Source organism: Rhinoderma darwinii, chromosome 2, assembly GCF_050947455.1.
Source record: "Rhinoderma darwinii isolate aRhiDar2 chromosome 2, aRhiDar2.hap1, whole genome shotgun sequence".
NCBI lineage: Eukaryota > Metazoa > Chordata > Amphibia > Anura > Rhinodermatidae > Rhinoderma > Rhinoderma darwinii.
The window spans coordinates 49,021,667-49,035,340 of record NC_134688.1 but is presented as its reverse complement, the minus strand read 5'-3'; the positions used below and the strand labels follow the sequence as shown (position 1 = coordinate 49,035,340).

The 13,674-nt window shown below is 42.4% G+C and overlaps 1 protein-coding gene across 1 annotated transcript in view; it reads left to right on the top strand.

The window, feature by feature from the left end:
• TNFRSF19 (TNF receptor superfamily member 19) overlaps positions 1–13,674 on the top strand; it is a 58,266-nt gene that overhangs the window by 39,760 nt on the left and 4,832 nt on the right. The window contains exons 6-8 of the mRNA XM_075851624.1: positions 8,539–8,700; positions 9,041–9,166; positions 9,727–9,820. Coding sequence (XP_075707739.1) covers positions 8,539–8,700; positions 9,041–9,166; positions 9,727–9,820 — 382 coding nt within the window. The remainder of the gene's footprint in view (positions 1–8,538; positions 8,701–9,040; positions 9,167–9,726; positions 9,821–13,674) is intronic.

Below are 13,674 nucleotides of genomic sequence, written 5' to 3'. Positions count from 1 at the left end.
TTCCTGCATGTCGTTTGCTGCGATTTCCTGCCGCGTTTTTTGCTCGCGCCCATTGAGTGCTACGGGCAAAAAACTCAGTGAAATACGCTTTCTCTGCCTCACATTGATGTCAATGGGAGGTCAGAGGTGTAACCGCGTGAAGATAGAGCATGTCCCTTCTTTCTCCCGCGAGGAGGTTTTACCGCTCGCGGGAGAAAGCCGCCTCCCATTGAAATCAATGGGAGGCATTTTCGGCCTGTTTTTGACGCGTTTTGCGGAGTGGTTTCTGCTCCAAAAAGCTCATCAAAATACTCAGTGTGAACAAGTTACACTTCTATCATAGCATCCATTTCACTGCAAAGATTACAATCTGAAAAATGTTGTTTCGTCTTCACTCAGAACTTGCCTTTGATCTTCTGTCAACCGAAGAATATTTCTAAACCACGTGCTGAAATAACTTTACCAAGGTGCAAGGTTACGATCCGTGTCACTTGTTCACATTTTATGCACCGCGCACAATGATTGGGATGAAAATCTAATATGTCTTATCCAGAATCAATATTTGTGGAAACGAAAGCCTTATCTAGAGTCTATAAACCTGCTATACCATTGATCCTCTTCTGACCTTCCTATAAATCACTAATCTAGAATCAACAGCTTCTAATCCTGGTTCATTGTGTAGGATTTACTGATTAAGCCAAGGTTTTTGCACCCAACGTCAGGTTCTATATCTGTAGACGTGTGATCGTTTTGCTAAGCCCCACCTTGGGTTTACTCTAAACCACATATTCCAAAATTGTAAAAAGAGGAATTTTCTACTATATCCATTATGCAGATTGTTTCCTTTTAAAAGCGTGATCCATTTGAGTATTAGGGCTACCTACATGGGCCGTTTAAATGAGCGCTGATCTACGAAACAGTTAGTTGATCAGCGCTCCTTTCACAAGGAGCAATGCATGGGAGAGCGATCGTTACTACGATTATCTTTCCCATACATTTCCATCATGTCGGCAGCGCATCTCCCTGTTTATACAGGGAGGTGTCCCGCCGACAACGATAATAATTTCTGCTGCATAAACTATACAATCAGCTGATGAACGAGCGTTTGCTCGTTCATCGGCTAATCATTGGTTTACGCAGGGCAATTATAGGGGAACGAGTGTTGATCTAAATGCTTGTTTGCCCAATAATCGGCCCGTATTAAAATGTCCTTTAAAGTAGGACAGTCTTTTAAGAATTAAATGGAAGGTACTTTTCTGAGTTATTTGGGGACTAGGTATATTAGGGAATTAATGATCAGGAAATACTTCTAATCTAGCATTGCATGAAAAGTAGTACCGGATTAGCGGCATTCTTCCCTGCGGCAGCAGCACCCCTTTCGCTTTCCTCCTCTACATTCTTTAAAATTGGGTTGGCGTCAAATCATCATTGGAATTTTCAATACTTTTTGATACTTGTGGTGGTTTTGCTCCTTCTAGAAGTGTACGGTATATGGTTTAATGGACCGTAAGAAGCTGGTACAGTGTCAGTCTGTGTGCCACCATATGGTGTCCGCATATTACCTCTGTAATACAGCTTCTGATGGAGAAATATTTTTTCCCCGTTATATGGGGTACAGTATGGCCCTATGGACTACCATGGATGCTGTATTTTGATAAGGCCAAAAAAGTTTTGTATTTTGCCACAATATGACCATTAAAACCTTGTTTTTAGAGACGCTCCAGCGACATGCTTGTATGAATAATTTGTAGCCAGTATATAGCGGTTGTGATTCTGCTCAAAAAATATACAGCAGCTCTGAAAGTTACTTGGTTGGGGAGATCTGTGTCTTTATTTCTCCCAAAACTTCAGCCAAATTCTTGTCAGAAGTCTGCTGAGGGGGCTCAGCCCTCCTGTGTGATGACTGACAGCTGCTGATCAGCTCAGTGCTGCTGTATGTAGTATTAACCTCTAAAAACCCATGAGAAACTGTTCCGCCATTGATCCTCTTGTGTTTACCTACGTGCTCTATAGTTGCTGTTTTCTGGACAGCAGGTAACCTGTGAGGGATCCTTCAGCTAGACAGAGAACTTTTCCTCTTCTGTTAACCCTCCGAAATGCAAAGCTTTACAATTTACATAGTATAACTGTGCAGAAGCATGTCAGTAATAAAGCACTGGTGCCCAGAGGGTTAACACAAGGGGATATCTCAGCCTAGCTGTAGGAGCCTGTGTGAGGGCGCCCTATCAGAGGCTGATTACAATCTGTGAGGGCTCCCCCTAGGCAACTAGCAGCGGTTTTAGGGTATATTCACACACCGCAGGTTTGTTGCAGAAATTTTTGTGACTAAAAATTAGTTTCATACCTCGGAAAGAGGTTGTTTCTACATCATGTGCATGGATTAATGCCAAAAACCAATAAGATGAATAGAACAGTCACAGAAATTTCTGCCGCAAATTAGACGTGTGCGAATGTACCCTTACATTACAGATTCATTACGATGGGCTGCATGAGGCTGGATTTCAGTCAGAACACCGCTAAGGGTACCTTTTACATCTGTGTCGTAGCCTTTGTTGCAAATCCTGTCCAAAATTCCAGAAAAATTAGCGCAGTGTGCTGTGTAGGTAATACGACAGAAACCTGACGGAACCCATTGAAGTCATGCGGTGGATCCAGCACGTCCGTTTTTCTTGTTATTTTGCACCTATGACGAAGCAAACCAAATAAAACTTTCCTCTATAATCAAAAAAAAAGAGAGTCCAGCACAAAAGTAACTAAACGGCACATTATACTAATCTGTGTAAATAATCCCTGAACATTGCATTGACAATCCCCAAAAACAGGACTTCACTTTATGCAAGCTGCGAGGGTCTCATGACCTAGAGGAACTCCTAAACAAATTTGTGGCCGGAGATCGACCCCATTGTTTGCAAAAACTGAAGTTCAACTTCAAACTGGAAATTTATCTCCTGACATATTATATAAACTTGTCAGAAAATTCCATTGGTACCCGTCTGAGCCTGAAATTGTTGACCATAGTCCTTTGTAGAGTACCCAAACCCATTTGTCCCTGATTAAAGTTTTCTGGAAATCTTCGACAGTTAGGGTCCTATTACACGTCACGTTGTGGGCCATGTAAACAAGCGCCGATCAACAACACAGTTCATTGATCGGCGCTAGTTTGCTCCTTTCACGAGGAGCGATGTATGGGGACGAGCGCTCGTTACTCCAATCACTCGTTCTCATACATAACCATCATGTCGGCAGCGCGTCTCCCGGTTTACACAGATTTGCTGCCGACAACTATAATATTTCTAGCAGCATAAACGATACAATCAGCCGATGAATGAGCGTTTGTTCGTTTATCGGCTGATCGTTGCCCTGATTACACAGGAAAATGATCGGGAACGTTCGTTCTGAGAGTCCTCGCTGTCCGATAGTTGGCCCTGTAAAAGGACCTTTAGATATTGGGCTATTAATGGCTATTAAGATCACCACGACCTAATGACCCATTCATAGAATATAGCAATATGATCTCATATAGCAGTGTAGCAGCAACCTCCTTTATGAAGAATGGAAAAAACACAGCACAGACTTCAGAAGAGACCAAACCAGTTCTTGAGAAGATCGCCCGCCGTGTGCTGAAGGCAGCCGGTCTGTGATTGATTGCAATGTCTGACTGTTGACACAATGGTGAGAGAAGAGACCAACTTAAAATAAGACACTTGCTGTTCTGCTTACATGATATGAAGAATTACAACCATTCACTCAGTAGCTTCTTTAAACACATCTCAAGCTTTAGCATATTGAAGACATAAGTTCACTTTTAGTGTTTGTGAAAATGATTATATGTCATGTTCAGAATATTTGGTGCAAGCTCCAATTACGCCAAAGGGTGACTGCTACATTTTTCTAATGTTGACCATACAGAACGAGAAGTCCCAACAACACCTATTGATAGTGACAGATCTACCCTCACAGACTGCCTGGTGTAGTTAATGGGGGGGGGGGGGTAAAGAGAATGCCGCTACAACCGGGCACTGGTGCTTGCATTGGACACTTGGGATGGGTGAACAGAACATAAAGCAGGTCTTAGCGGACGATACAGCTGCTCTGTATACAGAATACAAAGCCTCTGTATCTCAAAAAGTAATAAGAAGTTTTAATAAAATTTATTTTGGAGGTTGCACCAATTACACTGATGCACAATTTTATTTAAAAAAAAAAACAAACGATGTACATAGCCTTTAATGGAAAAGATTTATAAGGCCCCAAAACTGGTGTCTCCTGCCATGTCTGTTTTAGTAAATACTCTTCGTTGTTTTGGTTCTCTGTTCGTCCTCCTAGAAATTTAGGACTACATTGACAACTGGGTGTTACCATTTCCCTTAGGGGTGTCCCTACGCAGTCTAATAGTGTCCCTACATAGTCTGGCACTGCTTGGACAGTGCCATATGATGTAGAGACACACCCCCAACTGGCAACACCCAGTTGTCAATTTATTCATAAATTTGTAGGAGGAATAACAGAGGAACGGCATAATGCGAAGTTCTACAAAAGATGCTGCAGAATTGTTATTTTATGGGGAATATAAGGATTTACTAAAACCAGAAATGCACCGAAAAAGGCCATACTTACAAATGGACACAGCCAGGTCAGAAACGCTGATGAAGGAGTGAGCAGGTGCTTTAAATAATAATAGCCACTCCCACTGGTCTTGAGGGGAGTGGTGTGTGGTGCATGGGATGTGTAGTAAGAAATAATAAATGAATAGTGTGTGTGCAAGTGTAATACTATAAGTGAAATATAGGGGGCAGTAATGAGTGAAGTGCCTCAATAGAAATAAATGGATAATGGGGTGCAAGTGTGTGAAACATGGAGGGATAGTGTGTACGTCATGAGGCACAAAGTGTATAGCCAGGTAGAAGCCTATTTGTGACGCCTTGATAGTTCATAGAGCGGGCTACCCTGCTTGCTATGCCAAACAACAACACACCATGCTCTCCCAGCATCAAAGACCCGGCTGTGTCCAAGAGAAGCGAATATACGTAGTAATGAAAAATACCTGGGGTATTAGTAATCATTTTGGCCAAAAGGAAGCAAGCTCGCAATCCACAACAAGGATCCCCAAACTTGCGAGTCCCTAACTCCTTAAAACAGAAATGTCAGAAGAGCCGACTGGTCCTCTTTAAGACACTTGTAGAGAAGAGTCTTGCTCTCGTATTTCTTGTACCTACCACTCTAATGTAACCTTGTTTGTACTGCACTGTCTAAAGCTGGAGGTTTGGCGCCACGACTACTACTTTCCAGTGTGACTACTCTACTTCTGAAAGGTCTCTTGTACAGTAGGTCAATCAAACAACCAAATTGTGCTTAGAACTGATCAAAAACGAAGTAAAATATAGGAAATATTTAATGTGGAAAAACTGGCAGAAATGTCTGATAAATTAGTTCATGTAAAGAAACACAACCTTTCACTTTATTTAAGCTGCCTGTCAATGGTTGCTCCTGGTTTTGATTGTGGCTGCCATCAAAGCTCATTTCTTCTATTTCATACCTTAAAATCCCTTCCTCGGCGCGCCGTCTACTGACGTGGGATCTCGGATGAATTTGTTTTGGTCAGAGGTTTGGAATATAAGAATGGAAATCTGTATGGGAACGTGGAGAAGCCTGCCGCTTTATGGTGGTGAAGCAGAGTATTTTTGTACTTGGCTCCTGGAGAACGTTTTGATACCTGTGGTTTAACCATAAGTTCTTTGGATATTGGCCATAGCTGAAAATATGTATTTTATTCCACATGGTACTGGTTGTGTCTCTCCGCATCACTGCTAGTTATGTGGCGAACAGAAACTCTCAATGTCATTAGGAAGCTGAGCTGGCTGCGTGTGTGACCGCATGACTAAGACAGTAGGTTTTCATTAAGATAAGTGTGCGTGGCTTCAATTAAGAAAAAAATATTATATATATATATATGTATATGTTCTCTTTTATTACATCTTCAAGCAGAAAAGCAAAGCCCAAAACGGCACAGAAGCATTAAATTATACAAGCATGCAATGGGAACAGGTCAGGAAAGCCAATTGGTGTAAAAGGTGAATATAAAAGGTGCTATACAGGTGCTATACAGGATAGAAAAAATAGACCAGATGGGGTAGTAATCCCACGATCGAGAACTGGTTTAAAAGATAAATCCGGTCTAGTTTCTAAAGGCTGAATAGGGAAGCAGGCATTTACGCTTCCTTGTAGGTACTAAATATGATGTTTGATAAAGGGAGATCAAAGCCCAAGTCATATGGGGGGGGGGTGTTGGGGGTTACTGAGGTCGGCAATGAAAAAAAATGAAGTCGTCATTATATTAGCCATTGATATAAACCAGCTTAGACAAATCTATTTAAGAAGAATAAAATTAGGACCATGAAAGACAATACATTGAAAAGACAGAATAGTAGAAGCATTAAAGATTAGGTACAAACTCAGGTGAGCCCATCAGAGGCTGCATTCTTCCTGCGCGATTTGCCCTGTTTGAGGTTGGTCACAAAGGGGGTCCGCAGAGACCTGAGCAGGTGCATCTTTACAGGAACTAGTTGCTGGGAAACTAGATGAGTTGGAAAGTAGGGTGGACCAGGCAGGTAGGTCCACATGAGGCAAACCCAATGTTAGAAAGATGTTAAATCCTCAGGACTAACCGATCCCCAGCGGTATTGGAGGCCCTTAGCTTGTAGGTGAGAAAGCAGAGGTTTAAGAGCTGATCTCATCAATAGAATATTTCTGGGTAGGTCCGGATAGAGGGAAAGCGGAGCGCCTTTAGATTACCTTTTAGAGAAGGTATTTCTGTAGCTTTTGCCAGGGCAGTCCTTATTTTGCAGGCAACAGATAATGTCTCTGGTCTGGTAGGGGTCCGCTTTCTTAGGACAAGCAATCGGAAATGCATCCTCAATGATGGAACCAGAAGATAGAGGTTGACCAAAAAAAAAATCGAACATGGGACAGAAGACACCCTAGGGAATTCCCTAGGAATCCAGATTGTGCAGAATACACCCTAGGAATTCCCCTGACCTTGCATTGTCCCTCCTAAGTTTTGCATTAGAGGAGTCTATAGTCAGGATATATCATGCCTTGGTTTTCACTGTGGAGCATTAGGACTGGAGTTCCCCGTCAGTGGATATCTCGGCTTGCATGTGGGAGAACTCTGACCACTATGCTGATTCTAGGCGTCAGTTTTGGTTGGCAGGAAGGCCAGCAATTTTTGTGTAAGTCTCTCATCTCCATCTGAACCCATTGACATGGGGGATAAGTGAGAAAATAGTGAACTCTGGTTACGGTGGGTTTCAGTTGGGATTGACCCTGTTTGGGGTATGAGGGGTAGACTTGATTCACCAACAACATGGCCACGTTCTAAGAAGGATGGAGTCAGGGAGAGCCCCCGCCCGTGAGCAGAAATGGCAGCTGTGCAGTTTAGTTGTTTGCAATTTTACCCTCATAAGGTAGACGACACGGAGGTGATGGTTCTTGAGCTGGTGTTGGAGCAGAATGACACTGCTTTTGGGAAGTGCCTCCAACTCCAGGAAGGCAAGTCCGACTCTTGAATGGAGTAATCGTGTGTTGTGGCACTGTTTAGCCCCATAAGCAGGACATTTTCTGCATCAGCCCATGAGGAAATCAATGGCATGGACTGTCCCAGCAGTTGTGTGGCAGGCAGTCTTACTGGAAGAGTAGTCCTCTCGGAGGCAGGTTGGTCTAGCAACGGCACTCCCATGGAGAGAGGCAGTTTGTAGGCCTTATTCAGACAAGCCTATTATACGTTTGTGTGCTGTCCGTTAAAAAAACGGACAGCACTCGGACCTATGCAATTCAATGGGGCTATTCATCTGTCCATGGTATTTCATGCATCGTGTGTCCATTGCGTGAAACTCACTGTATGTCTTATTTTGGTCCGTTTTGCGAACCACGTCACCCATTGAAGTCAATTGGTGTGTGAAAAACACGGACAATATCTGTGTGCTGTCTGTGTTTTTGTGGTTTTCATGCACCAGTTGCTAAAGAAATTATGGGGGGTGGGACACTTAAATACGTCAGTAAAACTTTAGCTATCGAAGCTTCAAAGCAGCTCAAAAAAGCATCCAGGGAATCCAACAAAAGGGGACCACGGAGGGTTGAATGAGATCTCTTTTATGCAGTCAAGTGATTGTAGTATCGTAAGGCCATGTTCACACTTTGCATTGTGGTGTAGCTCAGAGTGAAAAACAGGTAATGTTTCTAAAACTTCCCCTAAAAAAAAATACAAAAAAATTGCAGTTTCGCTTTAAGATTTTTAGCACTTGTTTTTTTCTCTGTGAAAGTCAACAAGGAAAAACCACAAAAAAAAGTACATCTGGACGGTGCAGTCTTTCCAAAAAAATGCAGCAGAAAAACCATAACAAAACACAAAGTGTGAACATGGCCTACAGCTGCTTTCAGTATAAATCCACCTGGAAGGTGAGACAAAAACGATACCATGCAGTTATTGGAAAGATTTAAAAAAAAATTTTTTTTAATGTGTTCATTTTTTTCAATCTACAACTATTTTTTCATTTATTTTAGGCAGCAAAGTGAATCTTGTGAAGATTACTGCTACAGCATCAAGTCCCCGGGATACGGCTCTGGCTGCGGTTATATGTAGTGCCTTGTCCACCGTGCTCTTAGCTCTGCTCATTCTCTCTATTATCTACTGCAAGAGGCAGTTCATGGAAAAGAAGCCAAATTGTAAGTATGGGGGGGGGGGGGGGTACTAATCCTCTATTCTGCTGTCAGTTCTTATCAGTGTCTGACAGTCTCGTTGCTAGCGATGCCTTACCTAACAACCACAGTCTTTTTAGTGGGGTTGGCAGGCAGAGCAACTGTAGTAACCGGTCCATTTCAGATTACTCAGATTATCACTCCTTCCCCTCTCTCCTTCCACTCTCTCCTTTCTTTCCATTCCGTCCCTCGTTCCTGTCCCCCCTCCTCTGTGGTCTACTCTTTACTGCTACATGTATCTGACATTACATAAGCCCACGCGTATGCTATTTTTCATTGCGTTTCTCTTCCCTTCTCTGTAATACAGGGTCTAGCCGATCCCAAGAAGTGCAGTACACGGGGTCAGAGCTGTTGTGCTTCGACAGGCCACAAGTCACCGAGCACCCGCATAGGACATACTGCCATTGTCAGCAAGAGCCGCCACAGGCTTGTGGTAGGTAATAAGTTCACGTGACACAGTGCAGAATTGCAGATTCCGACTTTCAGGCTCTGTTCACACTTGCGTTGGGTTCCATTTTTTTACAGGATCCAGGATTAATATGACAGATCCTTACGCATCCCATTGACCTGTAATGCAATCATCGGGTTTCCGCCATTTTCTTTTATACTCGGCAGCAGACTACGCTACTCTGCCCATTAGGAGGCAATGGAAACATGATGGAACAGAACCTAATGCCAGTGTGAACAGAGCCCTAGATTGATCGGTTTAAATTGACTTGAATAGGATTGAACTGCAATACCAGACACAGCCTATGGACAAGAATGGCACGGTTTCTGAAAAAGAAACAGACCCTTTTTTTCTAATCCCAGACAATGGCTTTTTTTTTAAAGCCAACATCCCGAACATAGCACATTTCATGTCCATTCACCTGTGAAAAATTACAGATGGCAAATAATCGGTTAGTCTAGAATCTGTAGCGTATTGAAGTCTCCAATAGAGCGATTGCACGCTACTTCTGCCGTCAATTGTATATCTTTGTTTTTCCCTCATAGGCCCTGTTCACTTGATTCCGTCATTGTGCTGTGAGGAGACGTGCAGCATCGAACATGGTTGTGTATTCCCATCACACAGCACATTGTACGACGGGTAAGGGGTTTTATTCTACTGAGAAGACAGTTATGTATTCATCCTTAAAATACAGAATTATATTGGTGGAGTCAGAGTTAAATTTACCATTATTGAGGGAACCATGACCCCATACAGAAAATGTTTAACCCCTTAATGACCAGTCTATTTTAGACCTTAATGACCAAGCCATTTTTTAAGTTTTTCCTTCGTCTCATTCAAAGAGCTATAACCTTTTTATTTTTGCGTCGACATAGCTGTATAAGGTCTTGTTTTTTGCGGGACAAGTTGTCATTTTTAAAAGCACCATTTTGGGGTACATAGAATTTATTGATTAACTTTTATTAACTTTTTTTTGGGGGGGGATAGAAAAAAACCAGCAATTTCGCCACACTTTTTTGCGTCCTAAATTTACGCCGTTTACCGTGTGGTATAAATAACACAATAACTTTATTCAGCGGGTTGTTGCGATTGCAACGATACCAAATTTTTATAGTTTTTGTATGTTTTACTACTTTTACACAGTGAAAACACTTTTTTTTCAAAATTATTTGTTTTTGTGTCTCCATATTTGAAGAGCCGTAAAGTTTTTATTTTTTTGCCGATGCAATTGTAGAAGGGATTTTTTTTGCGGAACGACTTGTAGTTTTTATCAGTACCATTTTGGAGTAGATGCGACTTTTTGATCACTTTTTATCACATTTTAATTAAGTCAGGATTCACAGAAAACAGCCATTTTTGCATGTTTTTTTTATTTTATTTTTTACGACGTTCACCGTGCAGGTTAAATGATGTAATAAGTTTATAGTTGGGGTCGTTGCGGACGCGGCGATGCCAAATATGTGTAACTATTTTACTTTATTTTGTTTGTTAATAATAAAGCAGTTTGTAAGGGGGAAAAGTGGGTTTTTCATTTTTTTTCACTTTTTATTAAACTTCTTTTTCACTTTTTTACTAGTCCCAATAGGGGACTTCACTATGCAATCCTCCGATCGCATTTATAATACACTGCAATACTTCTGTATTGCAGTGTATTATGCCTGTCCGTGTAAAATGGACAGGCATCTGCTAGGTCATGCCTCCAGCATGACCTAGCAGGCATTCACCACAGGCAGACCTGGGGGCCTTCATTAGGCCCCCGGCTGCCGTTAGAGACACAGACACTCGGCGATCTTATCTCCGGGTGTCAGTGGGAGAGACTATTGAGCACCGCATCTGAGGGGTTAAACGGGTGAGCGATACTTATATCGATCTCACCCGGCAGAGCAGGGACGCCCCCAGCCCTCAGCTGCCGAGAGCAGGGAGATTTGACAGCTCCCTGCTCTGTTTACTTATTCCGATGCCGCGACGTAAAAAGTCTATGGCATTGGAATAAGGCCCGTTAGTGACCGACGTAGAAACACTATGGTCCGGTCACTAACGGGTTAAACCCTTTGGCACCACTCGGGTTTGTAGCTCGTGGACTCCACCAGTATATTTCCTGACATTCCTCTATGGGTACGTTTCTCCATTATTTGCGGTGTACAAATTATTGTATAGATTAATTATGTACACGGCTTTGGAATATTCTGTATTTATAACATGTACACCACCCTGCATATCCGCACGTAGATAGCCAGCATGGTTTATATCCGAGCCACTTCTAGAAATAGAAGCCCTGCAAGGAACCCGATTCTGTTTAAGGCGCGTCTTATGAGATGCACTGCTGAAATATACAGAGGGTGTACGGTCTCTGAATTACTGGGCGTGTATTGTGTTTGTAACATCTGGGCGTGTTTACTTGTTTTACTAGCTGGGCGTTGTGAATAGAAGTGTATGTCGGCATCATATGTCAGCATCTTACACTTCTATTCACAACGCCCAACTAGTAAAACAAGTAAACACGCCCAGTTGGAAATAAGGGAAAACACGCCCAGTTGGAAATAAGGGAAAACACGCCCAGTTGGAAATAAGGGAAAACACGCCCAGTTGTCCATTAGAAAGGCTCATTTGCATAAATATAAAATTGCTCATAACTTGGCCAAAAATGATAGTTTTTAAAAAAAACAACACGTTACTGTTATCTACATTGCAGCGCCGATCACATGCAATAGGAGATAGGGATTTGAGAATCTGGTGACAGAGCCTCTTTACCATGAAATGTAGGAAAAAAGCTGCGTTTTTTTACGCTCTGAAATCAGACACACATCTCAATGCAACCTAAGGTTAATGCGCAGTAAACGGAAAATCTACTTTGAGAGACTGACTGCATTTTTTTTCTCCTAAATCTCCAGTTTTAGGCTGGGTTCACATGACCTATTTTCAGACGTAAACGAGGCGTATTATGCCTCGTTTTACGCCTGAAAATAGGGCTAGAATACGTCGGCAAACATCTGCCCATTCATTTGAATGGGTTTGCCGACGTACTGTGCAGACGACCTGTCATTTACGCTTCGTCCTTTGACAGCTGTCAAACGACGACGCGTAAAAATACAGCCTCGTCAAAAGAAGTGCAGGACACTTCTTTGGACTTTTTTGGAGCTGTTTTCTCATAGACTGCAATGAAAACAGCTCCAAAAACGGACGTAAAAAACGCCGCGAAAACGGCACGGAAAACGCACTGAAAAATGCGAGTTGCTCAAAAAACGTCTGAAAATCAGGGGCTGTTTTCCCTTGAAAACAGCTGTATTTTCAGACGTTTTTGGTCACTACGTGTGCACATACCCTTAGGAGCTTCCAACTTTACTTTAGTGTTCCTTTAAGTTATTGGGTGGTGGCTACCATGTGTTGTGCTGTTCATCTGTTATTCCTCCGGAAATATATGAATATATTGACAACTAGCCGTCACCATTCCCCTACACAGTCAGACACTTGTCCAATCAGTGCTGACAGTGTCAGATTATGTAGGGACACGCCTCATTTACAAGGGAAATAGTAGCACCCAGTTGTCTATTTATTTACCTTTCCCGGAGTTAAGGCCCTTTTACATCGGCCGACACTCTGCCGGTGGAGCGAGCGCCAGTTAACGAGACATTGTTGATCGGTGCTTGCTTGCTCGCTCCTGTCACACGGAGCTATGGATGGGGAAGTGTGGTCGATACTCCGGGAGATGTGCTGCCGACAACGTCCGATGTTTAACTTTTTTTAAACTATACGACCAGCGTTTGCTCGTTCATTTGCTGATCGCTGCCCTTTTTACACAGGGCAATTATCGGCAACGAGCGTTATATTAACGCTCTTCCTCCCGATAATCGTCCTGTGTAAAAATCCCCCTCATAGAACGCTCGTTGACGATAATTGTCCTGTGTAAACAGGGGAACGATCAGCAGATGCTTGATCATCTGCTGGTCGTATCGTTTCAAAAAAGTTAAATAGTTAATAAAAAAGTAAAATGTTATCGTTGTCGGCAGCACATCTCTCTGTGTAAACAGGGAGACGCGCTGCCGACATGATGATAATGTATGGGGACGAGCGATCGGAGTAACGACCACTCGTCCCCATCCATAGCTCCGTGTGACAGCATCAAGCGAGTGTCGATCAGCGATGTCTCGTTGATCGGCGCTCGCTGCACCAGCCACATATCGGCCGATGTAAAAGGCCCTTAATATCAGAGGAACGCTACAATGCAGAGTTCTAAGAAAATCTGTTCCAGAATTTTTATTTTGCTTGAAAAACAAGAATTTACCAAAAAAAGACATGTCAGGAGAGCGGATGTGTCCTCTTTTATGTACAGTGGAGGAAATAAGTATTTGATCCCTTGCTGATTTTGTAAGTTTGCCCACTGTCAAAGACATGAACAGTCTAGAATTTTTAGGCTAGGTTAATTTTACCAGTGAGAGATAGATTATATTTAAAAAAAAAACTGAAAATCACATTGTCAAAATTATATATATTTA